Source organism: Tigriopus californicus, chromosome 9 (assembly GCF_007210705.1).
Source record: "Tigriopus californicus strain San Diego chromosome 9, Tcal_SD_v2.1, whole genome shotgun sequence".
Lineage (NCBI taxonomy): Eukaryota > Metazoa > Arthropoda > Copepoda > Harpacticoida > Harpacticidae > Tigriopus > Tigriopus californicus.
Genome location: NC_081448.1, coordinates 9,077,988 through 9,101,190, shown reverse-complemented (window position 1 = coordinate 9,101,190; position 23,203 = coordinate 9,077,988). Strand labels below are relative to the sequence as shown.

General features: G+C 42.4%; 3 protein-coding genes across 4 annotated transcripts; 2 read left to right on the top strand and 1 right to left on the bottom strand.

Annotated features, from left to right (window-relative positions):
- The first annotated feature begins 1,767 nt into the window (after positions 1-1,767).
- LOC131886240 (FMRFamide receptor-like) lies at positions 1,768-8,077 on the top strand. The gene is made up of 5 exons (XM_059234510.1): positions 1,768-1,788; positions 3,318-3,598; positions 4,732-4,923; positions 5,698-5,900; positions 7,554-8,077. Exons 2-5 carry the CDS (start codon positions 3,397-3,399, stop codon positions 7,791-7,793), a joined length of 837 nt encoding a protein of 278 aa, XP_059090493.1. The 5' UTR covers positions 1,768-1,788; positions 3,318-3,396; the 3' UTR covers positions 7,794-8,077.
- Positions 8,078-11,467: 3,390 nt separating this feature from the next.
- LOC131886239 (palmitoyltransferase ZDHHC8-like) lies at positions 11,468-16,575 on the top strand. Of its 2 annotated transcripts, none has more exons than XM_059234509.1 (10): positions 11,468-12,109; positions 12,183-12,310; positions 12,376-12,533; positions 12,620-12,775; positions 12,846-13,057; positions 13,132-13,300; positions 13,599-14,284; positions 14,963-15,006; positions 15,291-15,421; positions 15,523-16,575. In XM_059234509.1, exons 1-10 carry the CDS (start codon positions 12,024-12,026, stop codon positions 15,970-15,972), a joined length of 2,220 nt encoding a protein of 739 aa, XP_059090492.1. In that variant the 5' UTR covers positions 11,468-12,023; the 3' UTR covers positions 15,973-16,575. The 2 variants fall into 2 exon arrangements, with proteins under 2 accessions (XP_059090492.1, XP_059090491.1); XM_059234508.1 differs by having other exon boundaries at positions 13,132-13,366.
- Positions 16,576-16,577: 2 nt separating this feature from the next.
- LOC131886235 (dedicator of cytokinesis protein 1-like) lies at positions 16,578-22,935 on the bottom strand. The gene is made up of 3 exons (XM_059234502.1): positions 18,338-22,935; positions 18,204-18,263; positions 16,578-18,131 (listed from the first exon to the last, which is right to left on the bottom strand). Exons 1-3 carry the CDS (start codon positions 22,530-22,532, stop codon positions 16,840-16,842), a joined length of 5,547 nt encoding a protein of 1,848 aa, XP_059090485.1. The 5' UTR covers positions 22,533-22,935; the 3' UTR covers positions 16,578-16,839.
- Between the last annotated feature and the right edge of the window lie 268 nt (positions 22,936-23,203).

Here is a 23,203-nt window from a genome sequence, read left to right as displayed (position 1 = left end):
ATATATCGACAACTTCAGGGCAAAGAGGCCGATGTATCCAAAACCACAGTTTTAGCTCAATCCTCTGGGTTAATATCTTAATGGAAGTTGGACAATTTTCAATAAGTGACAGTGCCATAAGTACTCCGAATGGTGAATTACGCAATTTCTCGGATTCCTCAAGGGATCCATTATGTGGGAGTAGCTTGACTTACTGACTTACAGGGGCAAAGTGAAAAAAATGACTGCAACGGGTATACTTGTTGCCGAACAAACCATTTGCATTATTTGATAAATTGATGCTCTAAAGGAGTTGTCCTTGTCGACGAATCTGCACAAAGAATTAGGAATCAAATTTATAGGCATTCGATATTTAGCTCTCAAAGATAAAGCATAAATACACTCCCTACTAATGAGCAATCACGGTGGTTATATTTTCTGGTTCAAGCGTTTGCTCAAATGCCAAGACATCAAGATATGTTTTTCTTTGTCAAAGAAGCGACTAGAATAACTTTTGTGAAACACACATGTTTAAAACTAGCTCAGATAAGTGTGTTAAATCGCTTAAAGTACATTAAAATGCATCATTGTCAAAAACATATCTAGCACATGCTTAATTATTACAACTTAAAGATTGCGTTTTACGCTTTAAAAGATCGAAAAATGGCCTATTTATGTTTCCAGTTATTCCCAAAGGAATATGATTGTCTTTTTCAATGACACAACAAGAAATATTATTTCTCCATTTTCTTTAAGATTTCTTTAGAAGCTAAAAGTAGCAAAAAATGTCGCTTAAAACTTACAAAACTCTAGAGTTGCCTTTCATTTTACTGACGTGCCAAAAGCTACACTATCCTATCATGTTCCTAAAATATTTGAACGATACATGTGACAGTTTAATTTTCAAATTTGTCACTTTTTGCAATAATTAATTTCTACGTACTAGCAATGTTTTTATTCAACGTCAATATAATTTTGTCAAAATTCAAAATTTAGCGTGATTGAAGTTGCGATTGACAAGTAAGGCATCACAATTGTGAAATATTGACATTAAGGTTTAAGCTATATTGCAAACTATATTCGTGTTTTTCTACCTGCTTCAGAAAAGTGAAATATTTTCATTTATCTTTTAGGCATAGAAAAGGCTTGTTATCTCTTTTGGCAATTGCTTTAAGATATAACCGGAGCAATTTGTAGTCAAATTTGATGCAAATGCAATCTTTGAAAGCGAGATATCGTATCGTTTGCGTCATGGATTTGAATAAAATTTTAGTTGGAAACGCAACTAAAGTTACTCCCAACATCTATTGATTACGTTTGTGAAAATATTATCTCTTTGTAGGTTTTAATTGGATCAATATCCTAATCTGAGCTAGAATATAAGATGATTTTTACAAAAGGTGTTCCTTTTGTTGCAATAACAACGAAAATTGTTGTTTGAAGTTTTGGTATTTGCAAAAAAACTTCATCAGTATTGTGCGTACCACCGTGCAATGGCATTTTGGCTTTTGAGAGAAGGATTGTGAAAGAACATGGCTCCTAGATTTCATTTTTTCCGAAAAATACAAAACCGAAAAAATGAACGAACAAAAGCCCTTTTTCGGGTTTTCGCAAAATTACCGAAAAATTCATCGAAGTAATGTGGCGGTAACCAATGACATATTGTTAGAATGTTCTTAAATGTAACCTCAATCTCCTTCACTAGATGGCGTGAACTACGATGATGAGTAGTGGTGAGTTTGAGGTACACAGAGGTAAAGGTTTTGGGAGAGAGTTCAGGACTGGCCATCGAAACTGGAGAAATACAAGGTTCCTTGAGTTTATAATACAATTGGTTATTTCTACATCTTGTTCGCTACAATAAAAGGAAATGTGTTGGGTACGGCACTGTGATCAAAAAAGTCTTGGCCGCTTGAAAGAGCACGTAATTTTGTCATTCATATACTATTGCTTGCTTTTACACGTAAAGTTAAGATTGCTGACTCCAGTAATGCGTATGAGTCTCTGCTCCAACCACAAGTTGGTCTCAGACCGTTACAAAACCTTGTGATGTAGTTCTGTAGTTCTACCCATTTCTAGTTGACTTAGATATGGAAGACCATTTTATTTTTGCCGAAATTTATTTTGTTTTCAATTGTGTTACATGCCACCACGCAAAAGCACCGGGCAATAGACATTAGGCATTTTTTAACGATATTTGGAAGGAAAATGGCAGATCTTGCACTCCTTAAACCTTAATACCAATGGACATTTTAAAGTCGATTTGAGGAAAAAAGCAGGTGCAATCGACCAGGGCATCTCTTTCTATCACCGAAATAAAATCTTAAAGAAATCAGGATTTTTAGCTAGCACCGCAACTTCCAATTGTCAAGGGCTTCGATTTTTCACTTAACTTTAGCTAAATTATGGAACAGAAGTCTCCATGAGAAAGGTTAGGGAGGAGAATCAAACCAGCGACCCCTCACATGAAAGAAAACTTCTCTAATCACTGCACCACATCTACTCCCTTTTAAGGATGTTTTTCAAAGGCCGGATCCGAACTAGCATCCTCTGGGAAACTTGTGCCGTCTGGGATGCATCAGACCACTCTGCTATTATATATCATCATCTTGAAAGCAAACATATTCAGAGTTCTTTCCGAGCATACTAAGCTTGGGCTTTAATATCCTTTCAGAAAACATAAATTATATTTTACTTGTAAAGGGCTTGTCTTGGATGGCAAAACCGAATACATTGATGTTTACATTATTGTCTTTCTTCGTCTTTTTTCTAATTTTTCTAATTTTGAATCCAACCTTTGGTTGGACATTTATTCATTATGGACCTGAAGGAGTTCTTAGGTGGGAAAAAGATCGAACAATTTTTCGGTCTTTAGGATTTTCGGTGATGGCAGATTTTTGAAAAAAAACTTTTTTTTTAGAAAAAGGAAGTCTAATGGCTCCTCTTTCCTCTTTTTGAGGTAAGGTAAAGGTTTATAATATTTCATACACATTTCTATTTGACTAAATTGCAGCTTCATTTAATGCAGTTATATTAGTTCAATGTATGCCTAATTAACTTGACATGTTGCTTTCCTAAGAAATGCAGTATGTGTGGCGCTAAGGTCTTCAGGAAAATAATTCACAGGCAAAAAAAATCACAGAATAATTTCTGTGCCATGATTTCATTCACTGAATTTGACTTCTCGATTCATATTTCCAAAATTGCAATTTCTTTTCCTAGACTCTTTAAGATACAATTCAATTACAAACCAATGCAATAACGTTGCAAATTCAACCACTTTCTACATAGCAATCCTTTTTTTTGATTGGTCTGTTTGACTGTATCCTTTTTTTCAGACAATACAACTACGAGCTGACCGCCCCTTACCACACCTTCTTATTTCCTCACATCTTATACCCCTTGCAAAACATCGCCATGGTAGGTTCCATCTACACTACTGTGGTAGTGGCCCTCGAGAGATACGTTGCCGTTTCCAAGCCATTCAATGTTTACATGGAAAACACAGGAGACGGGAATATCTTGAGGTGGCGCAAGCTCTGTCAGTACGTGGGACCAGTGGTGGTATTTTCTGTCTTCTTCAACATTCCAACCTTTTTCGAATTCCAAGTCATTTCAGGTAATTGCAGCAGTGTTATTCAAATGAAAGATATCCTTAACTTTGCATGGCTTATTGAAAAGCGAATGGATGACCATCCAAGGGATTAAAAGCGATCATTTTCTTATTTCGTTAGGCATGGTGTACGCACGTTTAAAGGTTCCGCGAGAAAAAATCTAAGATTTCCGACTTGACTCTTTCCTTAAGAAATAGGTCGAGAAAAATGCAAATGATATTCTTACAAGCGCATACAGCACAAAATAAATGCATTTCTTGTGTGGCTCTAATCATTGGTGGCTTGTGAATATTTATGTAACCGTAAAGCTATAAGATTTGTTGTGCCATTTATTACAAGCCCTAGGAGTGGTGAAAGAGAACAATAATCAATGGATCAGTATTTTCAAAACGTAATGCCCAAACCACCAAAATGTACTCACATAAAGTGCCTAAAGTCACGATAAAGAAATCTGAAAAGTAAATAAAAATTGAACAGTTAGGTTAATTTTTTCCGATTGCGTTGACTTTTTCAAAAAAAAATAATAAAAATCGAAAAATCACGGACTATCCGATGCTACATTTGTCTGAAAAATATGGAAGCCCTATTAACATATCTATCTAATCTAATGCGTGAGGTCGAAATTGTTTGATGAGATATGAATAGTTATACTGAAGTGACTGTCGAACGACTGATCGTTCTTTTAGCTAAACGGTAAACAGGATAGGGTCTGATGAGAGCTGATCACAAACTGGCTTATCATAATGTCTAGCCAACCCAAAAGTTGGTTGTCCAACATTCACCCTCTAGATATGTACGTATTTAAGAATAATGAATTTCCTCTTGATTTCCGCCATACTTCAGATCAATCCATGGACTCTTGAAGGTGCTATAGTGTCCTGATCTATCGTTTGAATGCAGAGGAACGCAGCTCATGAAGTTCTTTACGAAACTCTTACCACATGCTAAACCTGTATATGAGGCAGGTTCTAGCTCGATAAATAGAAAATGCTCAAATCATAGCAATTCCTCATTCTTCTTTTCAGAAAAACTTATTGTTAAACATGTTAATCATTGTTATGAAACGTCAGCTTCAGTCCTAGGTATTACAATCTGTGCGTTTTGTGTCTAGAGAATAATCATGGTTGAATATTTTCAGATACCGTCAATAGCACTACATCCTCTCGATTGATGGTAACTCCCTTGAGGGAAAACTCTGTTTATATCCTCTTCTATATCAACCTTGCTCGCATTCCAATCACCGGACTTCTTCCGTTCTTGGCTTTATGCATACTTAACTATCTCGTATATGTCCATTTGGTCAAACGACGCAAAAACATTTTGGAAAGTGGTGAGTGTCACCATATGAACAAGCATGTAGGCCTCATTAAGTTCTCAAACAGACTTTGTTATTCCAAATATGATTCCAATCTTATGCCCACTAACAAGCAAAAGGTCATTCGTAACAATTGTGCCATATTTTGCCGTACCCAACTGCTTTTCCTTGATGTACTGAAAGTGAACTTCTGTCTTTCTCCTCCAAGAAAAACACGAAATGGTTTTAAATTAAAACGTAGAATATTGTACATTTCTTCGAAGAAATGTCGCAGAGTTAAAACAAAACAGCGATGAAGGCTTTTTGGACACGAACCTTTCCAAAAGTTTGTGGCAATAAGCAACAAAACGCCCACGTCAAGTCTGATGATGAAAACATGACATCGGAAATCATTGGCTTTTTCATTACCTGTTGAGCCATAGCCAACCATATGGTACAGTGGCACAAGTACGGAGAGAATTTGAAATATTTTATGAAGAAACGTCACATCGTACGGTATATATGCAAATTCGATGGCGTACTCTGCACCTGATGCTTGAGTACCTTGGGTTGCGCGGCCAAAATGTTTTCCCCATCCGTGAAGATTGTTGAGGTACTTTTGATCAACGTTTGCCTCTCTCTGACGATGATAAGTTAAGATTACTTTGAAGTGTGTCACTCCTACCACAACAATACAGATAGAGTGCTCCGTTTATGTGACGTGGAAATGAGCACGTGTTAGGATACAAATGAAAAGACACATTCACACACACACGGGCTCATCACCAAATTATTGTCATTACATTTTAGCGCATTACGGGCACTACAAATCCAAATTCAATGTTGAGCATCGCCAGGCACAAACGTTATTTGGTGTGGCATTGATTTTCTTCTTCGGACATCTTTTGCGAGTGGCCCTCAATCTCCACGAGTTCTTGGCTCTTCAATCAGCTTTAAGCTCAGATGAGCTAATGCGATACGGTTGTTACTCACGATGGCCTTTTTGGTCAATGGTAAGCTGACCATGGTCTAATTGACGAGGCATTTACTCCTCTAAACTAAGTTATCATACAGGAGGTTGAACAAAGTAATTACTGACAATTTTGACAAAGTCTGGCCCCATTATTTTCAACAAAAAAAAAATCATCCCTTTTCGCATTAATAAAGCGTAGACTTTGTCCAATGGCCTGCAGATGAAAGTCTTTGGTAATGTCTTGCCAGGTTTTAACCTCCCATTGGAATAATGACTTTGGTGGGAGGTCTTCGTAAGATGCTGAAATTTTGTAAGTTTGCGTTCCAAGGCAAGTAATGGCTTAGCAATTTCAAGATGGAGGAAATGAAGGTTAAGAATCGTTTAAGTTGAGAGCAAGGTCGTGCAAAAATATTTTTTCTGTTAGCATTTTGCCTACTTCCTAGTGGGAATGCCATCTCCAATACTTCAAGGTGAAAAATTTATGGTTCTTACTTAACTTCATATTAATATAATGTCTGATCTACTAATAATCAAGTCAAGTTGACAAAGGCCCTGCTTGTTAAATGCCTTCACTTTCAAAAGACCTGTTGGACCATAATTGAAAATGAACTTGCACTCAAACTTGTAGTCTAGTTTTACCATTATATCTTTTTTTCACGAACGATATATTATACCAAAAATATCTTTGACGCCTTTTCTTTAGAATGTTCTCAAAAGTTCTAACTTACGAGCTTAATTTGATTAAATGCAGTAACATATAACCAACCCCTTTCTGGCTAATGGTAATTGTTTTCCCCCAGTCCGGCAACTGGCCTCTCCGTTGAGCTATCTGATGGTGGATGTCCATAGCTGTGATTTTTCTGCTTCATTAACATATATTTTTGATCATTACCTTTCACCTTATGGCATGACCGTTATTGAACCAGCAACTTTTATTGTAAATGAATGCCACAGAAGACCGCAAGTAGCGAAATGGAAGACATTTTTCCGACAAACACGTTACAGTATCTTGCATAACAATACTGATTGACGAAGGCCATAAAACAATTGAAATGTGAGGCAAACCTGTCTTTGAAAAGTAAAATGCTAGGAGGACAGACGAGTACTTTTACAATTTTGTTGTCCTGAAAGAACAAAAGTTCATGTCGAGCCTCTACATCCACTTTAGCAACGGTTATGAGAGGTAAAAGTTGCCATGTCCTGCTGCTGTCCTGCTATCCTTACCTTCAAGGAGCCAGTGAGGTCAAGGTGAATATTGTTCCTGACCGGGCCAGCTAGCTTTGAAGAGGGCATTTGTTCTAATCAGCCTCCCCTGTCAGTTTCACAATTTGAAAAAAGCTGTTCGAACCAGCCTTTCATTGCCAAACTTCACCACTAAGTGGTAAAGTAAAAGCTCCATCGTTTGCCTCAATTTTGTGACACAATGAATCCCCGAGTGGCAATGCTTTTAACCTCCATGGCACTTCTGTTGATTATCCTAATAGGGACAAGCTTCGTGGCTCCTAAATTGCCTTGCTGGCGTTACATTGCCGTGGCATTTACTAGCATTTGGAGCATTCACGTGTTGATTTTGATTTCTGTCGTGACTCGAGTAATCTCAGATACCCCCCAAGATTCAGAGGAGAACACTTTCGCCCAACAAGACACTCCAATGATGAGATATTAAGCCGGTTGAATTCCACTTTTTCCTTAGGTATCCAGATCCGTGTCGAGGCTTCTCATGACAACATCATCATCTGCCAATTTGTTAGTGTACTGTGCCATCAGTGGAATATTTCGAAACATATTACTGCAATCCATAAGAAAGTTATTACGCCCCTTCTTTGGACCTGCAGACCAACATAATCAAAATAATCGGGTCTACTCTTTCTCATCCGCATGCCGTCGGTCCTACGACACTACAGTGACATCGATTCGTGTGACCATGCTCTGAATCATTTGTGAGAGAAATGTTTTCCCCCAGCAAAATATGTGTCAAAATGCTAATTCGAATCAATCAATGTAATATTCCGCCAACCAGAGAAAATGTGTTTTTTTCTGGTGGGAAAGTGACGCAATGGTCGATTAATATTTGAATCATTGACAAGGTACTTCAAATTTACGCTATTGTTGTTTCAATAAACAACACATCTCAAATGGTTTCAAAGCACCATATCAAATAACAATGTTTGTTGTTCACAGTCTCTTATCATGAAAATAAAACTCTTATAAATTAAACAGCCGTCAGCAATGTTAACAACAAAATTTCTTGGTCGGTTTATGAAACAAAGTTAAAGCGCCCAAATACTAGTTATTCCTCTGAATGGAGGTGTTTCAAAACATTCTGGGACTAAGTAAACAAGACAAATAGGCAGATTTACAAAAAATGTGAAAACTACTTTTCACGTTTATGTACGCCTCTTGTAAGGTTCAAAGAGCAACGTCTATAAAGTGGACATGAGGATGCGAGGAAAATCCATCACATGAGCCTTTGATCTTAATTTTTCGCCTACGTATTGTCAAAGTTAGATGGAAGTACTAGCTCGAACAAATTATGCCTGGTTGGGAATCGAGGCCATGAAGATTTGCAGTTCATAAAAATGAATGTGCACTTTAACAGACCTTCGCCATCAAACACGTGTAAATTTCATTCAGGTCACCCCTCAAAAAATTGAAAAGATTTGGTAAAACTCCAATTACTCTAAAGAAAAGGGCAAGTCAAGTATAATAAATAGTCTTCTCGTCTTGAACTGCTGGGATTTCAATCCCGTCAGCGGTCAGGAAGTCCGCACAAAAAAAAAAATACAAAGGAATCTTATCCGACAATGTCATGTTTATAGCAAATTGATCCTTCATGTGTGGGTGTAAATCAGGGTCCAATATTGGACCCCAAAAATGTCGGGGAGGAGAATCAAACCGGGGACCTAATTTAATCTGATCACAAAACATTTGGCCAAGTAGACTATTCTGTTTCAATTTGAATCTTTGGCATCCTCTTGGTCAACTAAATAAGCATCCAAATATCCGACTTTAAAACAAACGTCAGAACAATTAAGTGCTTCAAAAGTGTCTTACCTTAATTAGCCAGTACCTAAGTTTCTTACTGTATGAATATATTTTGAAGAGGGACTCAGAGCTGCTCTGACACATGACAGGCTGATTTGTGCGGTAAAACTGTTCAGAGTCCATATGTATTTAGGGTGCTATAAAAGCTCTTAAAAAGGTGTGCTTTCAATCGCGGGATTTGAAGCCATGCTCTTGTCAAAAACAGTTCTTCAAAAGGGCAAATTGAAAAATCGGAAATGAGACAAAATACTTTGAAAATGATCCTTTAACGATTGATAATTGACCAAACAGTAAATGAGACATGAGACAAATTTCGACGGTAAATGAATAATCAAAGTATGCTTAGACATAAACCGCTGAAAACGTTTATGGCTTAGATTATGATCACCTGTGGCGCTGATAATGTATTGTAAGCTCATATACATATGCTAAGGCACTCCATGGCCAAGGACGTAAAACTAATTTGGTTGAGTATCAATCAGAGAATAAAGATGGATGAAATTTTAATCATAAAATGAATGGTTTGCTCAAAAAAGTAATGTGTCCATAAACCAGGCCAATAATCTTATTTGTCAAAAGATATGTCGCTACAAATATTGTCTAAAATAAGAAAAAAGAATCGAAATAAACAAAGTATATCTAAATAGAGGTGCCAGAAGCAATTGACCAAAACTACAACGAGCTTTTACAAGGATTAACTTCTGTCACTCTTTTTTGATCCAAATATGGTGTCCTTGTGTGATAGTCTGTTGTGTTGAAAAATTCATATCATTGTTATTTTGGTAAATCTTTAATGCTATATTGGCCAGGCGAAGTAAAGGAAACACAAGAAAAACCACAGTGCGGCGCCCTGATTTTTGAACATGTTGTGGAGTCAGAATTTAAATAAATGTCACAGCCATCCCAAACCATGTCATTTTTGGTGGAGTTTTGTATTGGCAGTAATATCTTGGCTCAATCTAAGAACACTTTTTCCTTCACGAAGTCGTCAATTTGAAATAATGACAAATTCAGTCTATGCTCGGTGCTGGTGGTCTTGAATGCTTTCCTAAGTTCTCCCTCCACAAAATACCCAAAATCAGGGTGAAGCATTGCATTTCATTTTTTCCATGAATTTTCCTTACTTTAGATGGCTAACGTCAAAATATAGTTTGCTCAAACAAGCAGATGATTTGAAATGATCGACATATTCTATCCAAGCCTGGGGCAGGTTAGCTAGTCATCTTATTCATGCTTATTGTTCATTGAATCACGTAAGCTGCTTATTTTTCGCAGTAGTTTGAATTAGAGGGCCTCTAGTTTGAATCATTTCACATTCCACATTGGATGCTTCATTCAATGATGGGCTAAAAGCACCATCAAAGACGAATGGATTGGGTTATTCTTGGCTTCAGACAAAATTCCATATTGGTAAATATGTCCAAAAGCGCAATAATTTGTTCAAACTTCCCTCCTCGGGTGTACTCGCCCTCCCCCTCCACCTTCATTGGAGCCAAGACGGCTTGGCGTGCTCCCCCTTCTGTACAAGACACCTATCCCTACTACGCCATCTTTGGGCCCTATTTGAGAGTTTAGGACTCTCGAGATTGAACCACAACAAAAACAAGGGATGGCTCTGGTTGAGAGCATAAAGGGCGTTGTCTAGAGCTTGGCTTTCAAAGAGGACGACGCTCATCTTGCTCCTTGAAAATCATTGAAATGGGGGCTTCTATTGAAAAATTGAAGACACCAATATCTTGCAACTAGAATAACGGACAAGTTTTTTTGTATTACAAGAATGCATTTATTGGCGGCTCCTTGCAAGAATTATCCTTTGAATGCATCTTAAAGCCTATTGCCAAACAAGCCTTGCTTACGCATTTGCCAAACCAGCCTCTGGCATCTGCTCTTTTATGTAATGGAGGAAAGGGAAAAGAAAGAGAGTGGCCTAAAACACCTAAGGCGCACCATGTAAAGGGACAGTCTTGTCAGCAGAGGCTTTTGCTCGAGCTGTTTGATATTTATTTGCCGCTTTTCTTCGCTATTTGTCTGGAAATACTATTCAAGAGGGCACACGGCGTTCAGTTCTTAGAGGGCGCTACTTTTCATTTCTCGAGAGTCACGATGGTGCCCGTTACTTTGTGTTTTCTCATTTCTCACTTTACCATGTGCCCGGTGGATGGCTCTCTTCACTTTTGGGTTTGTGTATCCAGGCGGCGCTTCGGGCCTATGATCTATGATTAGAGGCTGTCAGAAGTGGCGAGAGAACCGAATTCTCGAAAGCCGAGCATGCCTGCTGAACCTCACCTCAAGTACCCAGACCATAGAGTACGGCATGCCCAGACCTAGCAGATCCTAAGGAGCAGTAAGCACCCACTAGCCTCGACCGATGGACATCAGCATCAGCATCAGCATCCTCGGGCTGACACAGCCTGTCATGGGCGGGCGGAGTGGTAAGGGCCGGCTTGCCCAAGGCGTGCCTGGGCGAGAAGAAAGGAAAATCTCGCAGAGCGATCGCCACGCTTACGTAGCCTGATACCAATATCGAGGCGGACAGGGACTGATCTACAAACACACAGACAGACGGAGCCACCGACACACACGCACATACAATTCATCATTCCTCGATAGATAGAGAGACAGGCCTCAAGTCAGTCTCAGCCCTAGGTACAAACCATGAGAATCCAGGCCCATCGCCATCCCGCTCCGGATAGCCGCCCGCATCGAGCTTGAATCGGTTAACTGGGATTTGGCCTTGGATTTGGTGCTGAGCCATCTTCCCTTTCCTCCCTTTTCTCCCTTTCCTCGGATAGATTAGACATCAATAACATCATTGATCCTGATATTCATGCGTGTCTGCATGCCTTCATATTCATACAGCCCGTGATTGTCTGATTACGTTGATTGACAATTTGGCCGACTACGATGATGATGATGATGATGATGATGGCGGAGTTGAAGAAATGGGTGATGGTGATGTGGAAACATGCCGCCGGCTTGTGATCATCCCATTGATTGTCTCTGCCTTTAACAAGACCCTCTCATGATACTGACCATGCCGAGGACCCTAGTCCGTGCCACGTAATGTGTAGGAGGATTGGCATTGGGATCGGCGGATTAATTCATTGATGGTCTCGCCATGTGCGCCAAAAGTACAAAGTATTTGCCGGCTTCGTTCGCTTGGACCTTGTTGGTGTCGGTCACCACGCTCTTCTTTTATTTCCCGTGAGTGAGACCGACCACCCCTCTGCACATTTGTTTAAAACATTGCTAACGGCCTTCCCCACTCATCCGGTAGATGCATGCAATGGTACGTGTTGGAGCGGCATTTGTGGTTTGTACCCATCATACAGGGAATCATCACTTTCTTCGTCCTGATGAACTTCAGTCTGGCCACGTTTATGGATCCTGGCGTCATTCCGCGGGGTGAGTAGCCGCATTAGAGTCGGTATGGTGATTCATGTTCCTAGGTTTGAGGTGCTATTTTGCAGCTAATGCGGACGAGGACCGGGACGACGATTTTCGGGCACCGTTGTACCGGAACGTGGAAATCAATGGTATTACCGTCCGGATGAAGTGGTGCGTCACGTGTCAGTTCTACCGTCCACCCAGATGTTCCCATTGTTCTGTGTGCAATAATTGCATCGAGGTAAAGAGCAGAAAGCCACTCCATTCATGTCGATCGGGGCTTACTATATTGCCACGAATTTGATTGCCATGCTCTATTCGTCTTAGATTTTTGATCATCATTGTCCGTGGGTCAATAATTGTATCGGTCGTCGCAACTATCGCTATTTCTTCATGTTCCTCATCTCGTTGTCTGTACACATGACTTCCATTTTTACACTCAGTTTGATCCATGTCCTCCACAATCGAGATAATTTGACCGAGGTATGGATTCTACTAAGATCAGGATTCGAGCTCAGGCTGACTGACAATTTCCCTTATGAACTGATTGCAGGTCTCGGTCTTGGTCTCCATTGTAACGATTTGTATAATTGCTCTGCTCGCGATTCCCATTTTTGGGTTAAGTGGTTTCCACTGCGTGTTAGTGAGTCGTGGACGGACCACTAATGAGCAGGTGACCGGGAAGTTTCGGGGCGGTTATAATCCTTTCTCCAAAAACTGCCTTTTCAATTGCTGCAATACCCTGTGTGGGCCCCACTATCCCAGGTATGGCCCATATCTATCTCAATTGAAAATCTTAGACCAAACGCGATGTGAAACGAATTTGTCCTCTTTTTCAGTCTGAAGCATCCGGCCAAGTATGTGGGCAAAAAGCGGCGAAAATACACCATTCCGGCTAAGCCTTATCCTCCGAGTGTCAATGCCGCAGGTGGACAAAATCGGGTGGATGATGGGCCAAGCGTCTCCATCAACGGAAACGGAGCGCATGGAGAAATTCTGACTGAACAGGTTCGAGTGTACCGAGATGCTACCTCAACTAATGCTCCCACTGCGGGTCGGGCTCAGTATTCTCGGGTAAGCCACTTGGTTTCGGCTTCTGCTCCTGTCATCTTTCTGGTTGGTTCGGCCTCTTGTTGTTCCATCAAATGAAAGGCTTCTTTCCCTTCTTTTCTTTCCTTCTCTCTTTCTCTCTCTCTCGCTCATTTGCAACATTTCCGAAAGTGACTCCTTTAAAAGAAAACCTAGCTAGTAGAACTGTGAGCTGTTCTGTAATTATATTACATTTCGATTGGTTTTAATCTTGCAGATGACCTTGAATCGTCATGACGTGGATGACCATTCAGATTTGGACGAGCCTATGGCCAGTAAGTCTGCCGATAGTGAGGGTACCCTCACGCACAACTCCTCCAAGACTAACTTCTTTCCACATCCAAACGGAGACGAAGGCAAAAGTACCTCGATGGCGTCTCGAGGAAGCTTTAAGAACAGAGATTCGCCTAACTATCAAGGAAAGTTCAACCCTCAGTATGGCAAAGGATCGCCTCACCCGTCACAGAAAAAGTCATCTGCCGGAGGGGGCAATCGATCCCAGACACCCGAGCAATATCTTAATTCGAGAGCTCAGCCTTCTGAGAGTGTCGAAATGAGGCCCATCATGAGCAATGCTGGGAATCCCAATGGACGCCCACAAGTCTCGAGCCCCACTTCGCATAAAATGTCGCGAATGGGTGGGATTGCCACTCCATTTGCCGGTCAGCCGGGCATGCCAGCATCCGTACCGGCTAGATACGCATTGAACTCGACTTCGAGGCCTGATTTCATTCAGATTCAAGCACATCAACAACAGTCACAGCCGACCATGTACTCGAACCCTTCCACGATGTCTACCAACACCCCGGGAGCCTACACGATCAATGCTCCCATGTCGAGAAGTTATACATCGCAAACGACTTATTCACACAATCCGTATCCGGCCACCTCTCCGGCACGAAGGTGCGTCCAGTTATCATTTGAATGAGGGATGGTTTTGAAGGTTTAATTGATTATATTATCTTCCTACCGCCAGAGGTCTCGGGCCGTTTGGGCAGTGTTAGACGACTGTGACTAGTTTGGTCGTTACTTGTTTTAGCACTAACAAAGCCTGAATCACGAATTTCATAGTTTTGAATCAAAACGTAGGCGCCTAAGTGCATTTTTCATTCAAAAAAAATACATCACTTGTCTTAGAAATTGCTGTGCTTCAAGTGCTTTAAACTCGTTAAATCGACGAAACTGGTATCCCCAAAGGAGTTAAGCTTTGCCGCTCAAGGTACTAAGAGCCAGTGACGTTCAGCTCAGTCAATTTAACACCTTTAAACTAGAAATGAAGATATTTGGCTGCCGGGCAAGTAATTGAACTTTTTTGAATGAAATGTGTTCCCAGGTGTTAATGTTTTGATTCTAAACTATAACACTCATGATTCAGGCCTTGGTAGTGCTAAAAAAGTAGAAGAATGAAGTATCAACCCAATCTAGTCCCAGCCGCCCAACACAGCCCAAAAGGCTCGTGACACGCTTTTTGCCGCCAGCTCTAAGAAAGTAAAGGGATCAACTAAACCTTCAAAATCATCCCTTATTTGAAAACTTGACGAATTGACTCCGATTTGCGTTGTTTTAATCGTGTTCTTTCAGATACATGTCTGACGGTGAACTACTAGAGGGTTCTCAACCACCAGGTAAACATGATGAAGATTCTCCTCAAAAAAGTCATTACCTTTGGAAGGAAATTCCTATGGGGATCATGAACGGGAGTGAGTTTTGATTCAATCGTAAAGCGACCTGTCTTAGAAGCCAGTAGTAGCATTGATAGTGATTAATGAGTAACATTACAAACGGAAACTTGAAAAGGTACCTTAGCCTGTCTGTCAGTGGTGGTACTTCCTCTCCCTCGTCCATGCTCTCAATTGGAATCACATATTAATGAAGTATTCGAACTTTCACGTGTTCTTTGTGTTTGTAGACTATCCCGTGACCAGCTCGGTTGCTGTGAGTAATATTCACCCAGGAGACCAGGTAAGCCTGTCCTCGCACCACCCATCTTATGCATCCCAAGTTGGTTATTTCCTCCATCAGCACCATCAGACCTTACCGGTGAGTCGTAGGCACATACATTTTGAACCAGAATTGCGATGATTTGAGGTATAGGCGTGAATCACTCGAGAGAAATTTCACAACCAGACCACTCTTTGTAGGTTCTACAGTCGGGCGGCCCTCGGACTACACCCTCGGGTTATCCCGGAGGTCCCATCGTTCCCAGCGGTCACATGTCGCCGCATCTCGGGAATGCGACGACTTCTAGTCTTCCAGGGAGTGGAGCAAAAATCATGACCCCAGGTTATACTACAACGGGTCGTCTCTCTGCTCATCAAACACACGCTTTGCTACAGCAACAACAACAACAGCAACAACAACAGCAAGAACACGGCATCGTCGTGTCGTCTCTACATCAACCATTGTCATTTACGAAAGCGCTGGAGGTCACTGAGGGTATTCAACGCGCTGTGAACTCGGGAAACTCAGGATCTCAGCAGCAACATCAACAACAAATACTACCCCAGCAGCAACAACAACAACACCTAGGAGCCAGTGATGATAATCGCGAGAGTGTCTATGATCTAAATAATTACGAAATCTCCGTCTGACATCAAGCCCATCCATTCCCGGTGCGAAAGTAAGAAGCATATGTCCCTCGAAAAGTCTCTCGATCATTGTCAAGCTTCTGTGTACCCTTCTCCCAGTTTTGTGAGTGGACAAAGTGACTGGTCGTTGTGGGGTAGGACCTAAAAACGCCCATTTGTTGCCATACTACTTTGAACTTGTGTGAGAATGTGCTTGTGAGCTTATTCCTACGTAGTGGAGAATGACATTCCATTTCTGTGGAATCCCAACGGACTGACAGGAAGCTCTATTCCAATGTTATCTCATACACCTAAACACACACGCATACACACACGTACATACACTAAACACCTTGCCAATCGCAAAACTCGAACGGGATGGATGGATTCTTATCAATTCGTTGTCAACTCGTCAGTGTTGCAGACCCGTTCATATACTTTAATCATAAGTGATTTGATAACACAATTTATACACCACGGATTCCTAATTGAACCATTGTTGGCCTATTACCCTAATTCATGAATAATATAGAATATTAGGATTTTGTTTCGTTTATCTTCGCCCTGAAAATCAAAATCGTCGAATGAAATGGAAACAATAAATCAAACAAGGATATTTACAATGTATATATGTTTGTGGCGATTTATTGCCCGTCTTTGGGAAGTTCATTCATGACAAAGAATGTAAAAGCTGAACTTAATGGAAACAATGCCGACTAGGGGGATACATCACGTTTAAGAAATAATTGAAACTCACCACCGAATCAATAGCATGTAAGTTGATTTTTGATTAATGATGGGACTAGAGAATTATATTCGTATTGCAACTGATTGAACTCGTAAAATATTTGTGAAGCATCAAATGCATCTTCAAACTCGAAACGATATGATTTAAAGTTCCATGGAAGAGGGTGTGGGTGGAGGAGGCGGAGGCTTCTTTTTGATAGGCCTCTTCGTCCCAACCCCGCCTACACCACAGTCAGCATCTAGATCGATACTTTGATCAGACAGGCGGTTCTTAGGTGGGATAGGCGGAGGTATGCTGGATGAGAAGAAACTATTCGAATCGTCGAGTAGAGAGCCTCGCACACTTAAGATTGAAGGCGAACGGGATTGAGGCCGAACACTTAGCCCATCGCCCATGGGATCGTGATGGTTTTGGTCCGTCTTGGGGTTTTGAGTAATGATCAATTGAGTGCAATCCGTGAAAAGACCGCTATTACCCTCACATCCCTCGTCCACGCTCATTACAAACGAACTGTTCAGTCGATTCATCGAGTTTCGCTGATCTTCTCTGTGCGACTTTTTGCGAGTAATTCCCATGGCAGTGAGGACCTTGGAACGTGTGGTTGCATCAGCCTGATTGCTCTGAATTGAGCCCCGGCTTGAGTCTAGGTCCACGTTAGATTGATCACTCATTCTTTGTCCATTCTCTAGCGAAATCTGACTATTGTTGATTGGAATGCTTCGACGCACAAATTGCACGCTTATGTCACTGGTGCGTTTCCCGTATTTCTTCTCGATATCAATTCTCCGCTTCTGGAACTCCTTGAACAAGGAATCGTGTAGGGCTGTGAGATCGTCGGTTTTCTTGGCCTCATGAATCTTCAATCCGTTTTCTAGCAATGGCACTTGGTCTGCGATTAGGCTCTTCAAACGAAGAACGTCGAGCTCATCCTCGGGATGCAGCTCTAAGTAGTCTTCGGTGAAGAATACCTTTTCGTAATTGGCAGTGCCACCCATTACATGAGCCTCAATGATGCCTTTGAGTTTCATGGACAAGGGATTCAAAGGAGTATTCCGGGTGTGCTGATGTTCTAATATTAACCTCTTCAATTCTTCATTGGTCTTCTTCATGTTCTCAATTGCCACGAGTAACGGACTGAGTTGGAACACTTCGATCCCCTCCTTGATCTCGAATTGCTGGAGAATACCGGGGAAAATCTGCGAACTTTGGAGGCGAGTTCGCTCGATCCACAGACTGGCAAATTCATTTCCTTGCACCTTCTCTCCTCGACTAAATGGTCTTGAGAAGCAGAATGTGTCTACATCGTTCACCTTGTAGTAGTCTAAAATCCTTTGATGAACTTTTTCTTTGAATAAGACAGATTCCTTCATTTCGGGCTCTACTTTATTGATTTGCAACTTCTGGATGGGCAGCTCTTTCTTCTCGGAGGACAAGGCTGAAAAGCAAAAGGACCAAAAAAGGGTGGCTTACGTGTCGAAAGGCATTTAGAAGGACAGGAGATACTTACGTTGTAAGGTTTTCATCAACTCGGCCCTTGGAAATACGTCCAATATTCGGTCCACGAAATCTAAGAGTAATCACAATTTGAAGTTATCAGAAGTGGTTTAATGGCCAGCAAAATAAGCTTTGGTGACTCCGTACCTGGAAGACGTTCCAAGGGACGTCCTCTAAACACGAACTCCTTGTTTTGGAAGCACTTGGGAAAGGCGCGTCCGTAAAAAGCCACTCGGAAGTATTCCGGTTCGGGCCTGACTTCTTTCATGATGCTTTGGTAGTATTGAGACATTTTTTGGTATAACTCGGAGATCTTATCATATTCGAAAGTGATTTGCTCGTATTGCTGGATTAGCTCTTTGTTCAAGTCGATGGCTCTCTCCCAGAGTTGACCCTTTTCCCAGAATCTAGACACATCTTTGTAGTAAAGCTCTTTTTGCTCTCGCTGAGTCCGAATCGATTGGTTTTGGTGTTGCCACTCTCGCGATAGAGGTCGATCAGACCATTCCAAGAGGTTGGCCAATTGAAGCAGTGTGCATCCAGCCTCGGCCCAATTTTGACACGTTTCGTGTAGATGGGCAAGCTTTTTCAGATATTTAATGTAGAGCTCTTGATAGTTGATGTTTTTGTAGAACTGAATCAAATTAGCCACACAATACATCTGGAATTCTTTGCTCTCGTCATTCAAAGTGGTTCGATATTCCAAGAGGATTTCTATTAAATTCGTGGATGTCTTAACACAAGCGATTCCGGACTTCTTCATGGCGGTATGATTTTCACACAAGGACATCATGATATTAAAAAACATTTCTCGGAAGTGCTCATCCCCCAATCCAGACTCAATGAGTATGTCTAATTTTTTGATCAATTCGGATTCAAACAGTTTGAAGTTGGCCCTATTCAGGGAGGGGTCATGCTTCGTAATCGCTGGTTCACATGATTCTGATGGGAGCGAGGACGAATAGTATTCACATTGCATCATGTCAAAAAACACTGGAATTGAATTCCGCCGCAATTCGGTATGAGGAATGAGAGTGATCTCAAGGAAGGGTCCCACGATCTCCGGGACAAAGCGGGCTTTTTGTTGGCCTAACCTGAACCACATCTTCTTCACTAGGCTTCCCATTTCCAGACGAAGATCACCACATTGATCGAGAAGGAAGGACCGCTTGCCTTCGGAGAAGGTTTCCACTTGTAAGAGAGACTGTGTAATAAATGTGTTGGCACACTGGAAGAAATTGCTCCACACTTCATACTCAAACGGGGCTTTCATAACATCGCAAATCGTGTCGGACAGAAAGAGCAAGGTTCGAAGCATGCCCATATTTTGAGCACTAATCAGCTTGATCCACGTCCGAGGAAACACGTTATTCTGAACGAGATCTCTGATGATTCCCATGACTTCCATGACAAAGTCAATGAGATCACTCCGATCCGCCGGCTCTTTCTCGTCAAACTGCTTCACGTAGTCAATGAAATGGTTCTCGGTCATCATAATGAGGATTCCCATCATATTTGCGACCATACCGCTCATCCAACTATCGGAAGGCTTTCGATTGGCCACATTTTGAATGATCTTTCGCAAGCACTTGCTCAGAATGAGATCCATGTTTTCAATGGTGCACCCGGGATTTTCAAGTTCGAGCTCATGAAACTTGATTATGACGTCGCCGAGTAGGTGGGTCACTGAATTCATATTGAGGTCTCTTCGATCGCTATTGTCTTCAAGCTCAAAAACTAAAGAAATTGTGTCACTCAACATTGGCATGATCTCAACCCGACAGGGCGTTAATTGAAACAATTCGGAATGCACTAGGGCCTTGAAGGCAGCAATCTTTTGCTCAAGTAATTGATCTTCAGGGATGGCTGCGATCATTTTCATGATACATCGGGCAAGTCCGATTTTATCGTACACCAAAACTAAATCAGGTATGGCATGAATGATGTTTCTGAGGGCAAATGTCTTCCCAGCCACGATGTCTTGAGTCGGGGCTCGCATGAATTGGATCAATTCTTGAAGTACGTCCTCCATCTTTCTTTCGAATGGTTCACGACCTTTGCCATTATTCAGCTTGGCAAACAACTCCCGCGATCTCACAACAAACCGAAGAATATATTTCAGAGACTTGGCCGCATGAAAAGCGTCATTCGCGTTGACGGTGGCATTTTCAATGGTCTCACCCAACACGACTAGTAATTTGGTATAGGCAAGCGTGGCACTGAAGTTCTCTTGGATGTACATGTCTAGAACAGGCAGAAATTGCTGGAATCGAGCATCCTCAGTGATTAAATGAATAACATTCACCAAACTTTTAAAAACCTTGGGATCGAACTTTTCAGGTTCCGTATTCTCGGTCAAAATTGAAAACAGGGCGTCTAAGACGTCGGGCAGAAACTTGGCGAATTCTTTGCCGTTGACCTTCACATTGAATATGTTAATGTTCTCGTCCAAGCGAGAGGGATCATCTCGCCACTTGAGCAAGCTGAGTAGACCCTCATTTTGAGTAAGTTTAGTCGAACAAAGAGTGGAATGGACGATGAAGGAATCTTTATGGATCGGACTTAAAGCTACGACTCCGTCTGGTTTGAATGCATGTTGTTTGGACTTCATAAAAGGCAAGCCTAAGTACGATTTAGGCTGATAATCAAACTTCTTCTCTATTTTATAAACCAAAAGCTCGTGGGATCCATCGCGAATGGCGGTCTTATCCAGATCGTTGATAAGTTTCAGGTAAGCGAAGGCCCAAGGGACAAAGGACTTTTCTTTGGAAAGATTGCTCGAGCGATGGCGAAACGTGAACCGAATATGACAACTCGCAAACTCTTCAACCGGGATCGATATCTTGATGATTTCATTCCATCGTGGTTTGCCTTCATGATAAAAGACCACTGTAGTGAATTTATCTTCTCTAGGCCGGGTCTGGTGGCCCAACGTCACTCCACTGGAGATGGCCCCTTCAATTATTTGGCCCAAATCGTTCATGACCTCAACAACAACTTCCACGTTGCGATCGGATCGCTTATCAAGGCGTGAAAAATCTCCACAACTGATGTTCAGGAACAGATCATTACGAAAGTCAGAGGGCAAAATCACCTCTGGGAGCCCAATTTTCCGAGCCAAAGCCAAGCGACCTTGCATGATGTTCGCATCTTGGGGGGCTGTAATATCATCTAATGAAATATTGAACGCTATGTTCAAACTGTTTTCTTCGGTGACCTTGCCATCCCAGATGAGCTTTTTGAGCACCACGTCGAAGGTCTCATTATCATTGGAGGCCAAAAATGGGGCTATGATTTGTCGGAATTCGGTGTTTTTGCCTTGCTTGAAGGAAAACAGTTTGGTGATGTCAGCGGCCGCCACACCCACGGGTTTGCGGAAATTCGTGTCTTGCGTAGATTTTGGGGTCTTGGCCGACTTGGGGTGATCATAAATGGATTTACCGTTGTAGTTCCCGTCCTGAACCACCTGGCACACGAGAAAGAGTTGCTTCGTGGCAATATCGTTCTTGCAGATATCGGCGAAGAGAACTTGGTATGTCGGGGACTCGTTGTTGAGGGCATCGACCTCACTCCCATTCGACTTGACCGAGTGACGCACAATAAAGTTCTCGCACAACGCCTTGGGAATCTTGCCCTCCGTGATTTCGTAGATGGAGAAGATTAAATCCACCTCTGTCGTAATCTTGGGGGCGTGAAAGCTCCGGAAAGTCATCAATATCTTGAAGCTGGAGGCGGTTTCAATGTCCTCGCCCCGCTTGGCTTGCATTATGGTCTCGACTTGATCCGAGCTCTTGATATGGTGTCGATAGAGTGCCACAAAACACACCGACTTGAGATCGAGCGAATCGCCATTTTCGTCTCTCACAATGAGATCGAGGCCCAGTTGTTGGTTGAGAAAATCAATCTTGGTGGTGATCTTGTGCTGGATTTCTTTCGTCTCTTCTTTGGTACACGGGTTCAAGATGAGGTTGGCGCGCATGTTCATGACCTCGCGCATGATGTCTTGAATGAGCCTGAAATCGCTCACTTCGTTCTGGAGAAATTTCTCCTTGAGCATGAGGTTCCATTCGCGCAACACGTGGCTGGTTTCCAACACCAAGGGCGGGGTCTGGGTCAAAGGCGGTAGGATGTGCACGTACGAACGGGGAATGAGACCGCGGAGGCCGGCGTTGTGTACCGGGTGGGCCACAAACCAATCCGCGGTCTCTTGCTCGAGCACAATCGAGGCGCCGATTTCTACGATTAAGGCCTGCGGGCACTCGGCACTCATGGCGAACGGGTAGAGGGCTACAGCCCGCACCGGATCCGCCCAGGCGCGCCAGCCCTCGTCCGGGTTGACCATGATGAGGATAAGCACGCCGAGGATTTAGACCAGGATCAGGGCTAGCCCGGAAGTCGTCGGTACAAATCCCACCCTTCGGAACCTCGACCAGAGCGCCAACAACAACGGGAACTAAAGGCAACCACCCGGAGGCTGACCGGAGGGCTGACCGACCAAGTGTGTGTGTGATTTAGGATGGCGGACAATCCGGGGGGCATTCCTCATCCAGGGCGTCGCAAGTGGCGTGGTGAAGGTCTGAGCGTGTCGAGCATTCTGGTTCTGGACTCAGTCGGCTCAGCCCCTTCGTTCGCTTCTGCCTCACACACACACACTGAATCTGCTTCAAAGTTACGACTGCAAATGGATAAGATAAGCCGGAAGGCAGGGCCGGATTTCCTGCTCCCGTCAAGAGCCTCCCACCTACTCCACTATGATTGTGCCCAAGGGCCAGGGGTGCATGTGTGCCAAGGTGCTAGCCCTGGTTGGGTAAGTGCGCTTGTACTGCATCTTGCATGCATGTATACCGTGTCCAACACACATAAACACCGGTTAAGCCACTCACTTAGTAAGTAAGTCAGCTAATAATACAAAGCTGGCCAGCGCACTCCACACTCGCCCACACGGTGCATGGGTCTCTACTAGTGCTGGGGCGAGTCAAGCCAAAGTCGGACTCGTGCGAGTCCTTGATATTC